Source organism: Chanos chanos, chromosome 8, assembly GCF_902362185.1.
Source record: "Chanos chanos chromosome 8, fChaCha1.1, whole genome shotgun sequence".
Lineage (NCBI taxonomy): Eukaryota > Metazoa > Chordata > Actinopteri > Gonorynchiformes > Chanidae > Chanos > Chanos chanos.
In genome coordinates this window covers 9,262,522-9,277,168 of record NC_044502.1, presented here as the reverse complement: position 1 = coordinate 9,277,168, position 14,647 = coordinate 9,262,522, and the positions used below count along the sequence as shown (strand labels likewise).

At 42.0% G+C, this 14,647-nt stretch overlaps 1 protein-coding gene across 1 annotated transcript; it reads left to right on the top strand.

The window, feature by feature from the left end:
• Window positions 1-3,416: 3,416 nt before the first annotated feature.
• On the top strand, window positions 3,417-5,582 carry mgat3b (beta-1,4-mannosyl-glycoprotein 4-beta-N-acetylglucosaminyltransferase b). The gene is made up of 2 exons (XM_030783281.1): window positions 3,417-3,803; window positions 4,077-5,582. The coding sequence occupies exons 1-2, from the start codon at window positions 3,417-3,419 to the stop codon at window positions 5,502-5,504; spliced, it is 1,815 nt and encodes a 604-aa protein (XP_030639141.1). The 3' UTR covers window positions 5,505-5,582.
• Window positions 5,583-14,647: the final 9,065 nt, after the last annotated feature.

The window sequence follows — 14,647 nt, the reverse complement described above, 5'->3', positions numbered from 1 at the left end:
GGAAGTGGGACAATGTGCGCAGTTCTGAGAGCTTCTGTCCTTTCTCACTAGCTTACCTTCATTATTGATTAGTGTATTTCGCTTTCTCACCTTGTCTTGCCCTCTTCACATCCTTCCTTACCTCACCCGGTCTACGGGACAGGGTTGCATTATTCAAAGGCACTTGGCCAAGCTCTCTGGCCTTTTTAAAATGTGCTGCACACAGAACTTTAAAGCGGGGTCTTTCCACATATTCTACTGTTAAGAGGACGGTGATATATTGCAGATTGATTGGCTAGAAATCAAATGTGTAATGGTAACTGTTTTTAATAAGATAAGGAGCACCACTGGCCTCAGCTCTCTGTGAAAGTGTGGTGACATGCAAGTTGCGCATGTGCCAAGGTTGGCTAATACACTGGCATTAACGTGCAGCTGAGACATAAAATTGATACTTATATTCTGGTGTTATACTGGGCAAATTTACGAGCGGTTCTTAATGAAGAATGCCATGTCATCCCAGTTTACTAAATCAGTCAGAGCACCGAGTCAAAAGGGCTGGTAATCCAGAGATAATCCGCGAAATGGAAATCTATTACGTGTTGCTAGAATTGAGCTAACTGAGCAACTTCCGTTGAGATGTCACTGAGGGAGTAAAACAATGAAGCAGGCCATCACGCCTGCCATTAAGAGGCAAAAACATTCAGACCAACAACACGGACCAGTCACAGAAGACAACACTGCAAGGACACCGTACACGCTTTCTCTGTACAGAGTAGGCAAGAATCACACGTCCTAGATTTCACAGCAATATCGTTTGAGATGTTGTTGTATAGCTAAGCATGGTAAGGAGTACAGGAAGGGTTAGTATTGAAAGATCCACACAGGCCTCTGCAATCCTTTATGTGTCAGATTAATCAACTGTATGGTGGCTATTTCTGGGCCATTCAAGTATCTACCAAACTTCTTTGTCTGTGACCTAGATTCCCTCAGAATGTCCCCCCCCCCCCTTTCCTAGACCTAACCTTTGATTCTCACCATTGTCTGTCAACTTTCCCAATTAGCAGTTCTCAGCTGTTTTGGTATTCTGGTAAGTTCCTGCTTAGCCGTTTGTCTCATACAAGTTTGTGTTACAGAGATATTTGACAACATGTACACTGAATGCTCATGTTCTTTTATTGTTTACTGACTTCTCTGTTGCAGTCAGTCAACTTTTAAACTTCCTTAGTGTGTACAATAGTCCTCTTAGGTGTGTGTGTGTGTGTGTGTGTGTGTGTGTGTGTGTGTGTGTAAATGAGTGTTTGTGTGGCTTTTGCAGGGAAACTGTGTGCTGTCATTGAATTTATCTTCAGTTCAGTTTGGCTCCAGTTTTTGGTTTTTGTGTGTTTGTGTTCACTGTTTTTCCCCTCTCATTGGCACTATGGCGACCCACAATGCTGTTTTTGTTCATTTATGCATTGCCCACCCCTGCAATAATAGCAGCCGGTATCAGTGCCACAGACCAAGTTGTTAGAGGAGAAGCAAATGTGTGCCAACAGAAGAGAGTCATCAGATTCTCAGAGGGTTATTCTTCTGTTTATCTAAATGCACAAATGTCCTGTCATGTCGCTGCCGTTTACTGTGAAGAATTTAATCAGGAAGGAAGTCTCCGCACAGAATGGTTTAGCATTCGTGTGGTTCGCAAGATTCAGGTTTGGAATATTTGGTTAATATGATACACTGATTTCTATTTGTTTCTCACTCTTTGGTGTTTTTAGCTACTGCTGGGACAGTAGTTTGAAGAGTAGCTGAACTGTTGGAGAGAGAGTGCAGTTCTACGTTTGATCTCTGTAAATGCAGAGCAAAAAAAGTGTCACTTTCAGCTGTGTAAGTGTGACGAACTGAATTTCTGAGGGAAAAAATATTCTTCACTTTCTGTTTTCATTTGCGCCCTTGAGTCTACGCCTAGGAAACTTAGCCAACCTTATCGTCCTAAAAGGGCTTGTCTCTGGTCCTCTCCAGGTCATTGATTCATTTTCAAAAAATGCAGTCTGGTCATCGTGTTAGAATGTAATGCTTTACTTGGGCTGGGGGAGGGGAATGCACTGCTGTGTCTGGTACTATGAGGACATAGCCACTCATGAACTACCTTTCATCAGTTGTGGGCTGTTAATAGCTTCATAAACATGCGATAGATCTCTCCTTAACCATTCTAAATCTTTGTTAAGGAAATGCATCATTTGTGCCGACTGTTTTTACTGCGTTATCATACATCCACATCACCCTGTTTAGTGACTGGATACGTAGCAGACACAAAAATCATTTTAGTATGGTGCACTTGAATGTTTTTATACAACAGTGGGAAAAGTCTTGCACAAAAGTTGGCATGTTCCATTTTTAGTTGAGACTTGCAATCTCCAGTTCGTTTATTTCTCCCCCACTCCTTATCTTCATTTTCACACTCATTTTTTTTTTAACACTAAACTATTCTGTTCAACTATTCTGAGTAAGGTTGCTATGAATGCAAAAAGGAGATATGACAAAAGTTTTAGAGAGCAATTCGGAGCAAGAGGAGGACACGTACAGAGAGAGGAGTGAAATTCTAAAATAGCAACGAGTAGAAGGAGAAACAGGAACTGACTCCAGGAGAATCCTTCACCGCGTAGGTTCGGTTTCTCACAGACACATACACACACACACACACACACACACACATCCTCAGCTTCCACATTTGTAACGAAGCCAGAAGTAGCATTAGGCTTGTTGACTGCAGCAGGCCAGGTCAGATCACACTGGCCTGCTTGGTTGGCCCAATGCTTTACAGGCCTCTGAATGAAGTGCTTTCTGAGTGGTCTTAAGAACCACTCTCTTTCCTTCCTGTACTTTTATACGCTGTTTCTTTCACAGCGTCATACCTCTTGTCTTGCGCTGACACCCCTCTGATGAGAAATGTGGCCTTTCCATCATTTGCAAAAGAAATGAAATGCAGAGACCAGTGCTTTCAGAGCTACTTGAAATTCCTGTTGTGTATTTAGTGCTATTACTGCCAAATTTTTCTTCTATTGGGTTTTCCCTTTCCATGTGAGGGAAGACCGAAACTAATATAAATACTTAAACTAATAGAAACCTAACACTATAGATTTTGTTTTTAGGACCCAATATAGGGAAGCAAATTCTTTCCCCTTTTTTTTATATTTTCCACTCTCGCTATTGTTTCGTTACAGGATAATATATGGAATAGAGAAGCAACGAAGGAAGGGTTTTTACTGTTTTTATGACTTCAGACTGTCACGTGCCCCAGCTGGTTTGCCCTGTTTGCTGAACTTGTGGTCTTAAATGTGAAACTGAAATACTCAATTGATTATGTCCCCTGAGACAAGGAGTTAGCGATCTGCTCCACTGAATTCTGAAGGAATATTTTTGAATTTGACTCTTTCTTCCTTATCTCTTTCTCCCTCAGGATGAAAATGCGACGTCATAGAGTGTTTTTGCTTTGCACGGTTGGCCTGTGTGTCATCTCCTTCCTGCACTACTACAAGGCCCTGCACTACGTATCTCTGCTTAGGGAGCTTTCAGCACCCTATCCCAACATCAAGTCCTTTATCATGGTCACAGGCTTCTTTTGGAAGGAGAGGGCCACACCACTTTCCAGTGCCACCCCCGAAGAAGCTCCACCACCAGCCTTCAGACCTCCGGACTCGAAGTCCAGAGCAGGAGAAGTTGTGGGGGGTATGGGGGGAGTGGTGGGAAGGAGTGAGGTGAAAATAGAGATAGCAGAAGAACCAGGAGTACCCAAACCATGGGGAAGACCCGAAGAACCTCGGCAACGAGAAACAGACACCAGTGAGGTAATAAAATTAGTCATCTTACCACTTTAGAAAACACTGCCTAAATTTGTCTGTTTTATCATTAAAGTAGATAAGAACCAGTCATACTTTACATGTACTTTACATGTATCTCATATTTATTTGAAAAATACTTCATGAAGAATTTTGATCGTTGTAACATTTTGATGAAGCATTCTGTTGTGTTAGAGCCTGTTGAATTTAATTCTTTTCCTCCATCCTGTGAAATATGTACTTATATTCACTCTTTGTTTTTTGTTTTTTTATTTCAAAAAGCAGAAGAATGAGAATTTAGTGCCCTGGAATCCCAGTAACCCTGCTCATCTGAAGCTAGATAATATGCAGGAAAATGTTGTTCAGATGGAACCCCAAAGACCATCGACAAAAGACCCCTATGAGTTCTTAGGGGACTTGCACCTGCGGACCTACCAGCTCCAGGATGACCGAACACCATATTTTGTGCGTACCAAAGCTGGAGCCTTGTGCTTTCGGCAAGGGACAGAGGTAGCACCTCCTAAGGAGGACCCTGGTCTTGGGAAGGGGTATCCAACAGGTGCAGGGATTGGCCACCGAAAAGTCCTTCAGCTCCAAGAGGAGTCAAAAAGTCGAAATAAAGTTGGAATTGAAGAGACGAGCCCTCCAAGGGCCAAACCCAAACGTGGCAAGCGACTGGTAAAGTGCGTGTGCCGACCAGGTTGGCATGGACCATACTGCGGTGTTCCCACGATGGTGTACCACTCAAACCTGCCCACTAAGGAGCGTCTGACACCACGAGAGGTTCCACGCAGAGTCATCAATGCTATCAATGTGAACCATGAGTTTGACCTTCTGCACGTGCGCTTTCATGAACTGGCACAGGCTGTGGACCTTTTTTTGGTGTGTGAGTCCAACTTCACAGCATATGGAGAGCGGAGGCCTCTGCGTTTCCTGCATCTGCTGCTAAATGGCACCTATGACTACATTCGCCACAAGATTCTCTATGTCTTCCTGGACCACTTTCCAGAGGGTGGACGACAGGACGGTTGGATTGCTGACGACTATTTGCGCACTTTCTTGACACGTAACGGAATGTCCCGGGTGGTGGGTGCACGACCCGACGACGTCTTTCTCATCAACGACGCCGACGAAATACCAGCACATGAGGGAGTCCTCTTCCTCAAGCTCTTTGATGGTTGGACAGAACCCTTTGCCATACACATGAGGAAGTCCCTTTATGGATTCTTCTGGAAACAGTTGGGTTCTCTGGAGGTGGTATCTGGTTGCACGGTAGGGATGCTGCGAGATGTTTATGACGACGACGGCATTCGGCTTCGTCGTCGCGAATACTATACTATGCCAGGGTTCCGAAAATATGAAAATGACACGGGCCATATCCTTGTCCAGTGGTCTCTGGGCAGCCCCTTCCACTTTGCTGGTTGGCATTGCTCTTGGTGCTTTACGCCCGAGGGCATTCACTTCAAGCTTATATCTGCCCAGAATGGGGATTTCCCACGATGGGGAGACTACGAGGACAAACGGGACCTCAATTACATCAGAGAGTTGATTCGGACTGGGGGCTGGTTTGATGGTTCATTGCAGGAGTATCCACCCTCAGACCCCAAGGAACACATGTATGCTCCCAAATACATGTTGGACCATTATGAGCGTTATCAGTATCTGCTGGAGAACCCTTATGCCAAGCCGTCCAAGCTAACTGGAGGATAATAAACACTTGAGAGGTGTTCCGGAGATGGTCTAAAGGGTAAAGAGGGAACGATTTCCAGGAATGTGCGATTTGGGGGGGAGAGAGAGAGGGAGAAAAGACTATTGCCTACTCTCTCTCTCTCTCTCTCTCTCTCTCTCTCTATTCCTGCAACCCTCAGTCCATCCCCCGTTCATTTGGCCTCCCCTGCACCACCCATTGGACTGGCAGAAGTGGAAGAGGCCAGTGGGGGAATATGGACGAGTCAAGCCTTGCAGAGGATCCTGTGGAGAGCTGATGTAAAACCTCTCTGTTTCCTTTGATGTTTACTTTATCATTGCCCAACATCCCTTATGAGACTGTACCCACTTGTGCCCTTTGTGTTGGACTCTTCTTGTTGCATCAGTAGTTATTCTACAGCTCTCTTTTGTGTTTGTAAGTGTGCGTGTGTGGGTACGTGAGTGTATAAGCGAGTGATCATCAGTACACTCCTGTCTTCACTGCTTGCAAGTCAAATCAAAAAAACAAAAATGATAGGCATAATGAAATCACTTTTTTTTTTTTTTAGGTTTGTAGGCAGACTTTACCCAAAGCTGAGGGTGTATTGTAAGAATAACAATAGCTGTCATTGTTTGTCTGGATTTGGTGGGCAAGGCTATGAGGGATGAGCAATGAGAGAGAAAGAAAAACAGAGAGAGTCGAAGCCCACTGTTCAACAGCTATCCAGTTCTCTTGGTTCTTTCCCCTGTTGCCAGAGCTGTAGGATTCTCAGCTGGCGAGGCTTTTGAGAAGGAAGAATTAAACTCTGAAGTGTCTATACTGGTTGGTTAGTTGAGACTAGAGATCCCAGTCTGAAAAGGACCCATTTTGCTCAGTCTGTACAGAGACTTGATGTACAGCTGTGGAGAGAATACTGCTGCTGACTGAGCAGTACCTTATTGTGCGAAAGACATCAGCCATGTACTAACTCCACAGGTCCGGGTTATTCAAGGGTGAACCCGGCTACGCTTCTGAAGGGCCTGGTCATGAAGGATAGATGGACATTTTTAGCTGTGTAATGCAGACTAGAGAACATTCTGAGAATTCAGCTTTTGGGACCTAAACATTAAATTTGAATAGAAGGTGCGTTTGACTGTGTTCCTTACCAAATAATCATGGCTTATGATAGCGTCCCATTTAATGGGATGGTTTTTTTTTTTTAACAGCCTGTCACAGAGAATATTTAAGAGCAAGAGCCATGCTTCTGCTCTCTCTCTCTCTCTTTCTCTCTCTCTTTCTCTCTCTCTCTCTCTCTTTCTCTCTCTCTCTCTCACTGGGCCTTCTAAAAAAGGTTATTGGATATCTTAAGTAGAAATGTGCCGCCTGTGTTGTCTTACCAACGTTGGGTGTGAAGGGTGGAAATAGAGAGCAGGAAGGATAGGAGGGGGTGGGACCTGTGAGCAAAATAGTTGCGATCAAGTGAGGTCATAGGAGCCCTCTATTTAGGAAATGCAGAGCACAACAGGGCCTCTAGAGTCTCCAGGCGTGCTCCTGTGTGTGTGTGTGTGTGTGTGTGTGTGTGTGTGTGTGTGTGTGTGTTAATGAGTGTGTGTGTGTGTATGCACGTGTGTAATTGAGCTCCCCAGTGCCGAGATAGCTATGTGGAGGTGAGAAAGAAAGGGCGAACAGAAAAAAGAAAGAAAAAAAAACATTTTATGGAAATTTTAGGGTCTTTTTTTTGTTGTTTTTTTCTTTTTTCTTCAAACCAAATAACCACTTAAGGGGGAATCCAAGGTCACGGGCAGCCTTTCTGCTCCCCTCCCACTGTCCCTGTTTGCTGTCCCTATATTCCCAAACTATCGTCCCCCTACGTCCTGCTTCCTGTGCCAGGCCCTCACAGGACTCCAACTGTGTAGCCAAAAATACCCGTGATTCCTTTTCAGAGAACTCTTTTTGGAAAGTATCTCCTCTACAATCTCTCCCTGTTGGCAGATGATTGCGCTTGATCGCAGCCGTGCTTGACTGGCACGGAGACGCTGCGTCTCTGCAGGGTTGGGCTGCTGTTTCCATAGTGATACACACTGCCCTGCTCACAAGTGTGGCCCCGTTCAAAACAACTGGCAGAGAGAGAGAGAGAGAGAGAGAGACAGAGGAAAAAAAAAAAAACAAGGCATTCCAAAGACATGTTACTGCAGCATGTCAAATCGCCAATTGATGACACAGACTGCTTTTTTGATTGAGACGTTAGCACACCATTATGAATCTAAACAGTAGACGTACTGATATGCAATCATATTTCCTGAAGCCTATGGCTCTTCCCGTCACCCAAGCAACACAAATCATAAATAAGAGGATTAAGAATAGCTGTTTTACAGCGTCCTTTAAGCCTCTCCGTTTTGGCTCTCGCTGCAGTGTGCCGTGTCACAGCTGGTAGGTTTTTTACGACACTGCTTCGCCAGAGTGGTGAATTTATATGGTCCCATATAGTGTGCTAGCTTGTGACCTGAAATCTCCTTATACTTTTACACATTAGTCAGGCACTTAACATGCTTCAATTCAGTTTAGACACACACCCAGCTGCGTAAATGAATTTCATGGTTAAAAAAAAGAAATAAAAAAATCAGCAATGTGAATCCATCTGAGAGGTAGATAATACAATACAAATGCAGGGTTTTCTACCCCCCCCCCCCCCCCCCCCCCCCCCCCCTTAGCAAACTGAGGTTATTTTTCGTTCTGAATTCTGATAGGGGGAAACTGGAGTAAGGTGCAGACTCCTCAGATTGGAATCTGATTGGAATGAAATGGAGAGGGAGGAGAAACATAAAGACGTGAAGAGCAAGAAGGAGGCTCATTATAATGAACGCCTCCATAGGGGGCAAGGGGGACAATCCAAACAGCAGATGAATTAACCTATGGCAATACGTCTTATTGGCTTCCAGAATCGTCCAGTTATCTGATATCTTATTATGGACCACGAAGCGCACAAATGAGTGCAAATTGCTTCGATTTTGTCATCTCCGGAACAGAAAAAAAGAAAAAAAAATCACATAGCAATGAAATTAAAATGCCTACGACAAACTATTCATCTCTCTGAGAGAAAATCCATTCCTGTCAAGCTCAATTGTCTGCCACAGGGAAAAACTAGATCAAACCCTAAAAGGGGCCACCTATTTATTTAATACCACAATTGTGCCATTGTATTTTATTTAGAGTTTTTATTTTGTATGATATTATTTTAATCCTACGTTCTTGTGGGGGAAAAAAAAATATATTGGATTTTTTTTTTTTTTAATCATTTAATGATTGCTTAGCTGCAGTCATGACATTAAAAAAAAAAATGCCTTGGAGGACTTGGCAGCTGACCAGGCCTGCGATTTCTCCCCCCGATTGATGTTCTCCCAGTAAAAAAGCCCCGTCGCTCCGGAAATGAATCCGCGGTGGAGACTTGGGGGCCGCTCAGGGGGTCTCTCTCTCTCTTTCTCTCTTTGTTATGAAATGTCCTTAAATTTTTTTTTTTTTTTTTTTTTTTTGGTCGTTGTTGTTGCTGTTGTTGTCGTTGTTGTTGTTGTTGTTTTTTGTACGTGCTATTTGCTGATGTAAATGTCATTGTTGCAGTTTACGTTAATTATCGATCTAATTTATTGCTATCCCGTTCCTCCGTGTGAAAAGGGAAAAAAAAAAAAAAGAAATGAACAAACGTTGTGTGAGAGGAGGGAGACAAGGTGAGAGCAGCGCTCCGAAGAAGAGCTAAGATAATCTTTACTTGTTGTAGGGTTTACTTGTTTGTTTGTTTTTTTTCCCCAAGATAAAAGAGAGAAGGTATCATTCAGTACACTGTTACCAGCCACATCACTCATTGTACTCATTCTATCATGCACTCATGCTATTCTTTTTTTTTTTTTTTTTTTTCCCTCTCCACATATTTTACTTGGTACTTCAAACTATGTCTGCTGCACTCTTTTCTCTTTGGTTTCCTTTTGAATTTTAATGCCATAATCTGTCAGGGAGTGCTCAGAAAAAAAAGCCAATGTTTCACAATCTAACCACGTCCTCTTTTAGCTTCCTTTTTTTTTATGCTTGTACTTAAACCGTGTGACTCTTATGACACATTTGGCCATGATTAAAACATTGTATAAAATTAAAACATGGGGGCATTAGACCAAAAAAAAAAACCTGGAGACTGAGAAGTGTTTGAGGACATACGTTGTGTCACATGAGGACAGCATATCAAGAACAGATGATTAGCCAAGAGAGAGGAGGACAGGTGTTCATACGCTGTGTCACTGCAGATCAAAGGGAGCTATGACGTCCATGCGCTGAGTGACAGATGGACTCTCTTTCACATACACACACACACACACACACACACACACACACCATCTGATTGTGGATAATTTGAGCCTCCCCCCCCTTTTCTCCTGTACCTGGCCATTACCTATGCTCTCTAGTGAAGTTTGCTCTTTTGTGTGAGTGTGTCTGTTTAACCCTTGTAACCCAATCTCCCCGTATTGTAGTCACACACACACACACACACACACACACACATACACTTTTGACTGATCAAGCATGACATAGTCATCAGCCATCGACCTGCTGATCACGGGTTATCCAAGTAAGGCAGAGTGGTTGTCCTCAGGTCTTAACGAGTTTCTCAGAACAACATTAAAACAAAAAAAAAAAAAACAAGAACAAAGAAAAAGGAAGGAAATCCAGTAGGAGCAGAGTGGACTGTCCTTATAAACATATGGACACAGGCCTAATCATGCACTGTGGAAAATTTAAGGTGTGAAACCACTCGTATCTTTTTTTATTTGTATTTTTATTTCAATTTTTTTTTTCTTTCTTTAAGGGGAAATTTTGTTGTCTTGTCTTTTGAGACACTCTTTTGCTCTGTCTGCCATTGTAAACATGGTGAGGGTAAGATTAAAGAATTTATTGTGTATGTTTTTTATATATATATATATATATATATATATATATATATATATATATATATATATATATATATATATATGTATGTGTGTGTGTGTGTGTGTATATATATATATATCTTTTGTTGGGGTTTTTTGTACAAGTCATGGCAGCTTTTGCATTTGGAAAGAAGCTTGTTTAATGAATCATGTTCCACTTAAGTACCTCCTTGACTTCCAGTGAAATCTGGTAGAGCCATTATAGACTTTTCTTTCAGTCATGCCATTGTCCATTCTTGTTAGTAGATGAGTCATAACTTGCACAGGTTTTTTTAATCTTTTTTTTTTTTTTCCTCCCCTTGTTGTTGTCACTCAAAATACTTTATCCCACAAATAGGGAACTGCCTCGGTCTGCTAGTCGAAGATCAAAGCCTTTGACCACTGGCGTGCGTACACTTGCATTGCAACGTTATCCACATGGTGTCGAGGCTTTTTTAGTCCGGCCATTTGTAAAACAAATAGTCAACCTTTTACGTTATTATTGTCACAAATTCAATAACAGATAGCTTTGCCTGTATGAGGCGTTTTGACTTGCAACTTGTCTGAACTGAAGTGCGCACCTTGAAAGGTGGAATGCTTGAATGATGACAGAACAAACGAAACTGACTCTCCAGCTGCGTTCCCTTTTAAGCACAGCGTCGTGTCCTGGTTTCACCTGTCTGTTACCCAGACTCTGTAACATTGATCTGATCAGTGCTACATCTGGAGAATGTTCCAGATGGTATGAGATGCTTAAGGTTGGCGTTTTGCCCGCTGAATGTAGCTATGCAAGTGTACCAACATATGTAGGGTCAGTTTTGTCTTTGAAACTTGTTCACTGTGGGTTTTGTTAAACCTGGGCCTCATCAACGCTTGAGGTTGATTTAAACATTAAAGAGCAGGACTAGTTAGTGTACGTTTATGTGTGATGTTTCATTTTGCCACAAGAGGGCACAAGTTCCTTTAGCCAAAGGGCACTTGTCATCTTATGGCCTCACCAACTGATTTCAGATCAGCTTCGACTGCCCCGCTTCCAACTGTGCACCATTATTAGATGCAACCAGGCTACCTGCCTGGTTTGTTACTCTGAGAAACAAGCTACAGCAAGGCAGCGTTTTAGACTGAAAAGCTATTTCATCCCCTCAGATAAACAGCAATGTATTGGCCCATATCAAAAGAGGTTTGTAATATGAATTATAACATATAGGGGGAAAAAAATGAAATATTTGCTTTCTCTCAGTAATTTTTGCCATGCTGATTTTAGATAAACCTCTAAAATCCATAAAAGATCTGTTGGTTCTTTCATTGATTAATCACTCCATCCATCCATCCATCCATTCACTCATTACACACTTGCATTTTACTAACATTTTTCACGACATTCACTTCATGTCTCTTCACTTCTGTGCCGCCACTCAATCTCAAATTTAGCACACTATTGCCTTTTTTCTTCCTTATTTTTCATTTTCTTTTTTTCTAAGCCAAAAAAAGAATAAATAAAAAACATTCTGCTGGCACTGTCCATTCTATAAACTCACTGAAAAAAAAAATCCCTGTGAAAATGCACTGATCACTGATTGTTAATGTAACTTATTTCTTTTCATTGTTTTGCCTTTAAAGGAGGGTCAGATGGTTCAGTAGACAAACCAGCGTGTTTGTAACATTGTGCATGCGTGCGTGAGAGTGTGTGTGTGTGTGTGTGTGTGTGTGTGTGTGTGTGTGTGTGTGTGTGTGTGTGTGCGTGCGCGCATGCGTGCTTGTGTGAGAGTGTGTGTGTGTGTGTCGTGTTCAGTGGCTTGGCATCTGTCTGTGTTTGCCCTCTGTTGTTCATGCTGATGTGTCCCAGACAGGGTGCAAACCACTCCATTAAAACAGCATCTCAGCAAAGAGAGGGAAAATAAAAAAAGAGAGAGAACAGAGATCATTCATGGGTGGCTATGCTTTTTGACAAGAAAGAATATTTCTCTCCTCTGTTGGTAAAATGGAAGAGTGTACATTTATGAGTTATCAAAAAAAAACAAAAACAAAAAAAAACAAAAAACAAAGCTTTTGTTCTGTATATGAATGGCTGTATGTTAACCTTGAACAGAAATACTGATCTCTATGACAAAGAACTATAATAAATTAATTTTAAAATTTTACAAATTTGTGAAAGTATTTGAGTTACATGATATGGAGCATGAAAAGAACAAAGGTTTGTTGTGAGCTGTGCTCACAAAGAAACACGTCCAGCTCATTACTCTTCTGATTTAGGATTTTGAGATGTTGGGGGGGGGGGTCTTGTCATTTTTGGCCCTCAAAAAAGCATATGCCAGGGTTCTTCAAATCTGGTCTTGGAGGTCCAGAACCCTGCTGGTTTTGGCCCCTAACATGACAATCACAGGCTGCTTTTCATTTAGGAAACAGGTGTGTACGCCGCTGAACCAAGAAGAGCTCATGATGTTTCCTTCATAGGAGAACCAGCAGGAGTCTGCACCTCCAGGAGTTGATTTGGTATTCCCTGGTGTAGATCAATCAGTAGCAGTAGTCTCTCAACTATGTAACCTATCATTAGAAAAGCAAGGACTTGGTATGAAACAGTTTGATATATCCATGTACACTAGGGGGCAGCATAGATATAAAAGTCTCAGGTCTTTGAAATGGTAATGGTCTTAGTTAAAGAGGCATACACTTGAGTGAATTTGATTAATCTAGTTTAGTTGATTACTAAAGTCTGATCATTACATTCGATTATACAACATCCTGCCGCAGAGATAAGACCATTTCTTTTCAGACTACGTGGAAAACACAGACCAAGAATGTAAACCCAAAGGGATTTTCAGGCTACTTCATTGAGATATTTCTGTTTATACACAGAGAGAGAATGCACATTAACTGATCCCCAATGTCTGCTGGCAAAAACAATCTTGACATTTTCCCGTTTAGCTGGGGTTTCTGTCTTCCGGAACCGAGAGAGTCCATTTCTGACGTTTGGACCGTGTATATTGTTGACCGTTTTGGTTCAGAACTCTTGGGGTTAGACTAAACTGTCAGAAGCACTATGAAGCACACTACTGCGGACCACAAAGGCCGCGGAATGCCTGCTATGTTTCTTGGCGTACATATCTCCTATTTTAAGAGAAAAAAAAAACAATGCCACAGAATGCTAAATGTTACCCCTTAAAAACTTTGGTTTGACCTTGTTTTGAATATGCTTTACTATCTATTATTTGTAGAATTACAAAAAAAAGAAAAAAAAAACACCCCCCCACCCCCCGAATTCCATCTGTTAACTTCATTGAAAGTTGAGAGTGTTGCTTTGTTCTTTCTGAGAATATTATAAGCTTCTTTTTTTTTTTGCCAGTTCCAACATGTAGCGGCTAAATTGTCTTAGATTTCTATTGCATTTTCCTACTCCAACACTCGACAATAACCCCGACAGTGTCAGCCACACCGCCGTTTTTTTGTTTTTTTGCCCCAGTGTAATCATTTCAAATGAACGAGCGTTAAACACTTTTGAGAGCTTGAGTCTGATAACTCCATTCTCCCTCCTGCTCTTCCCCCCGTGAGTGCCAGACATTAGGGCCTTTCATTTCTCTCTGTGAAATTTCAATTTACCTCTCAGTCGCTCTCAAAGACTCCGCTCTGTAATTAGCTTTCTCTTTTCCCATATCATGGGGAGAAACGTTTTTGAATAAGAAAAAAAAAGAAAAAAAAAAAGAGAAGAACAAGAAGAAACAGAAAAAAGAGGTGACGCCACACGCAAAGTCCGCTACCTGGAAACGCGTGATAAATGCTCTAATTACAGACTACACCTCGACAGTAACTTTTATTGGAAAGCTAAAGCTGTAAAGTCAGTGCCAGATGAGCATCGACACGCGCACTCTGACCTTATGACTGAGGTAAGTGCGCTATGCTTACTCTATGCTGTTGTTTCGGTGTAATTAGAGCAGAACATCTCTCGGTGGATTTTTTATTTTTTGCAGCCGCCACTTTATGGCGCCCTAAATGCTCGCTTTGTGTGTCACACTGTAATAATGTGTGCAATGCCTTTCCGTTGTTTATTGCTTATAATTATGGCCCAGCATTGCATTGTGTCACTGCGTTTAACTTCATTTTGTTTCAGCGCAGTGAATAAAGAGTTACAGAGTACATTATTCCGCACTTTGAATTAGAGGTCTGTTCTCTAGTAGAGGATTGATACTGTACTGGCAGGAGAACAGAAATAATATTATCATACTGAAGGGTAAATAACTCCA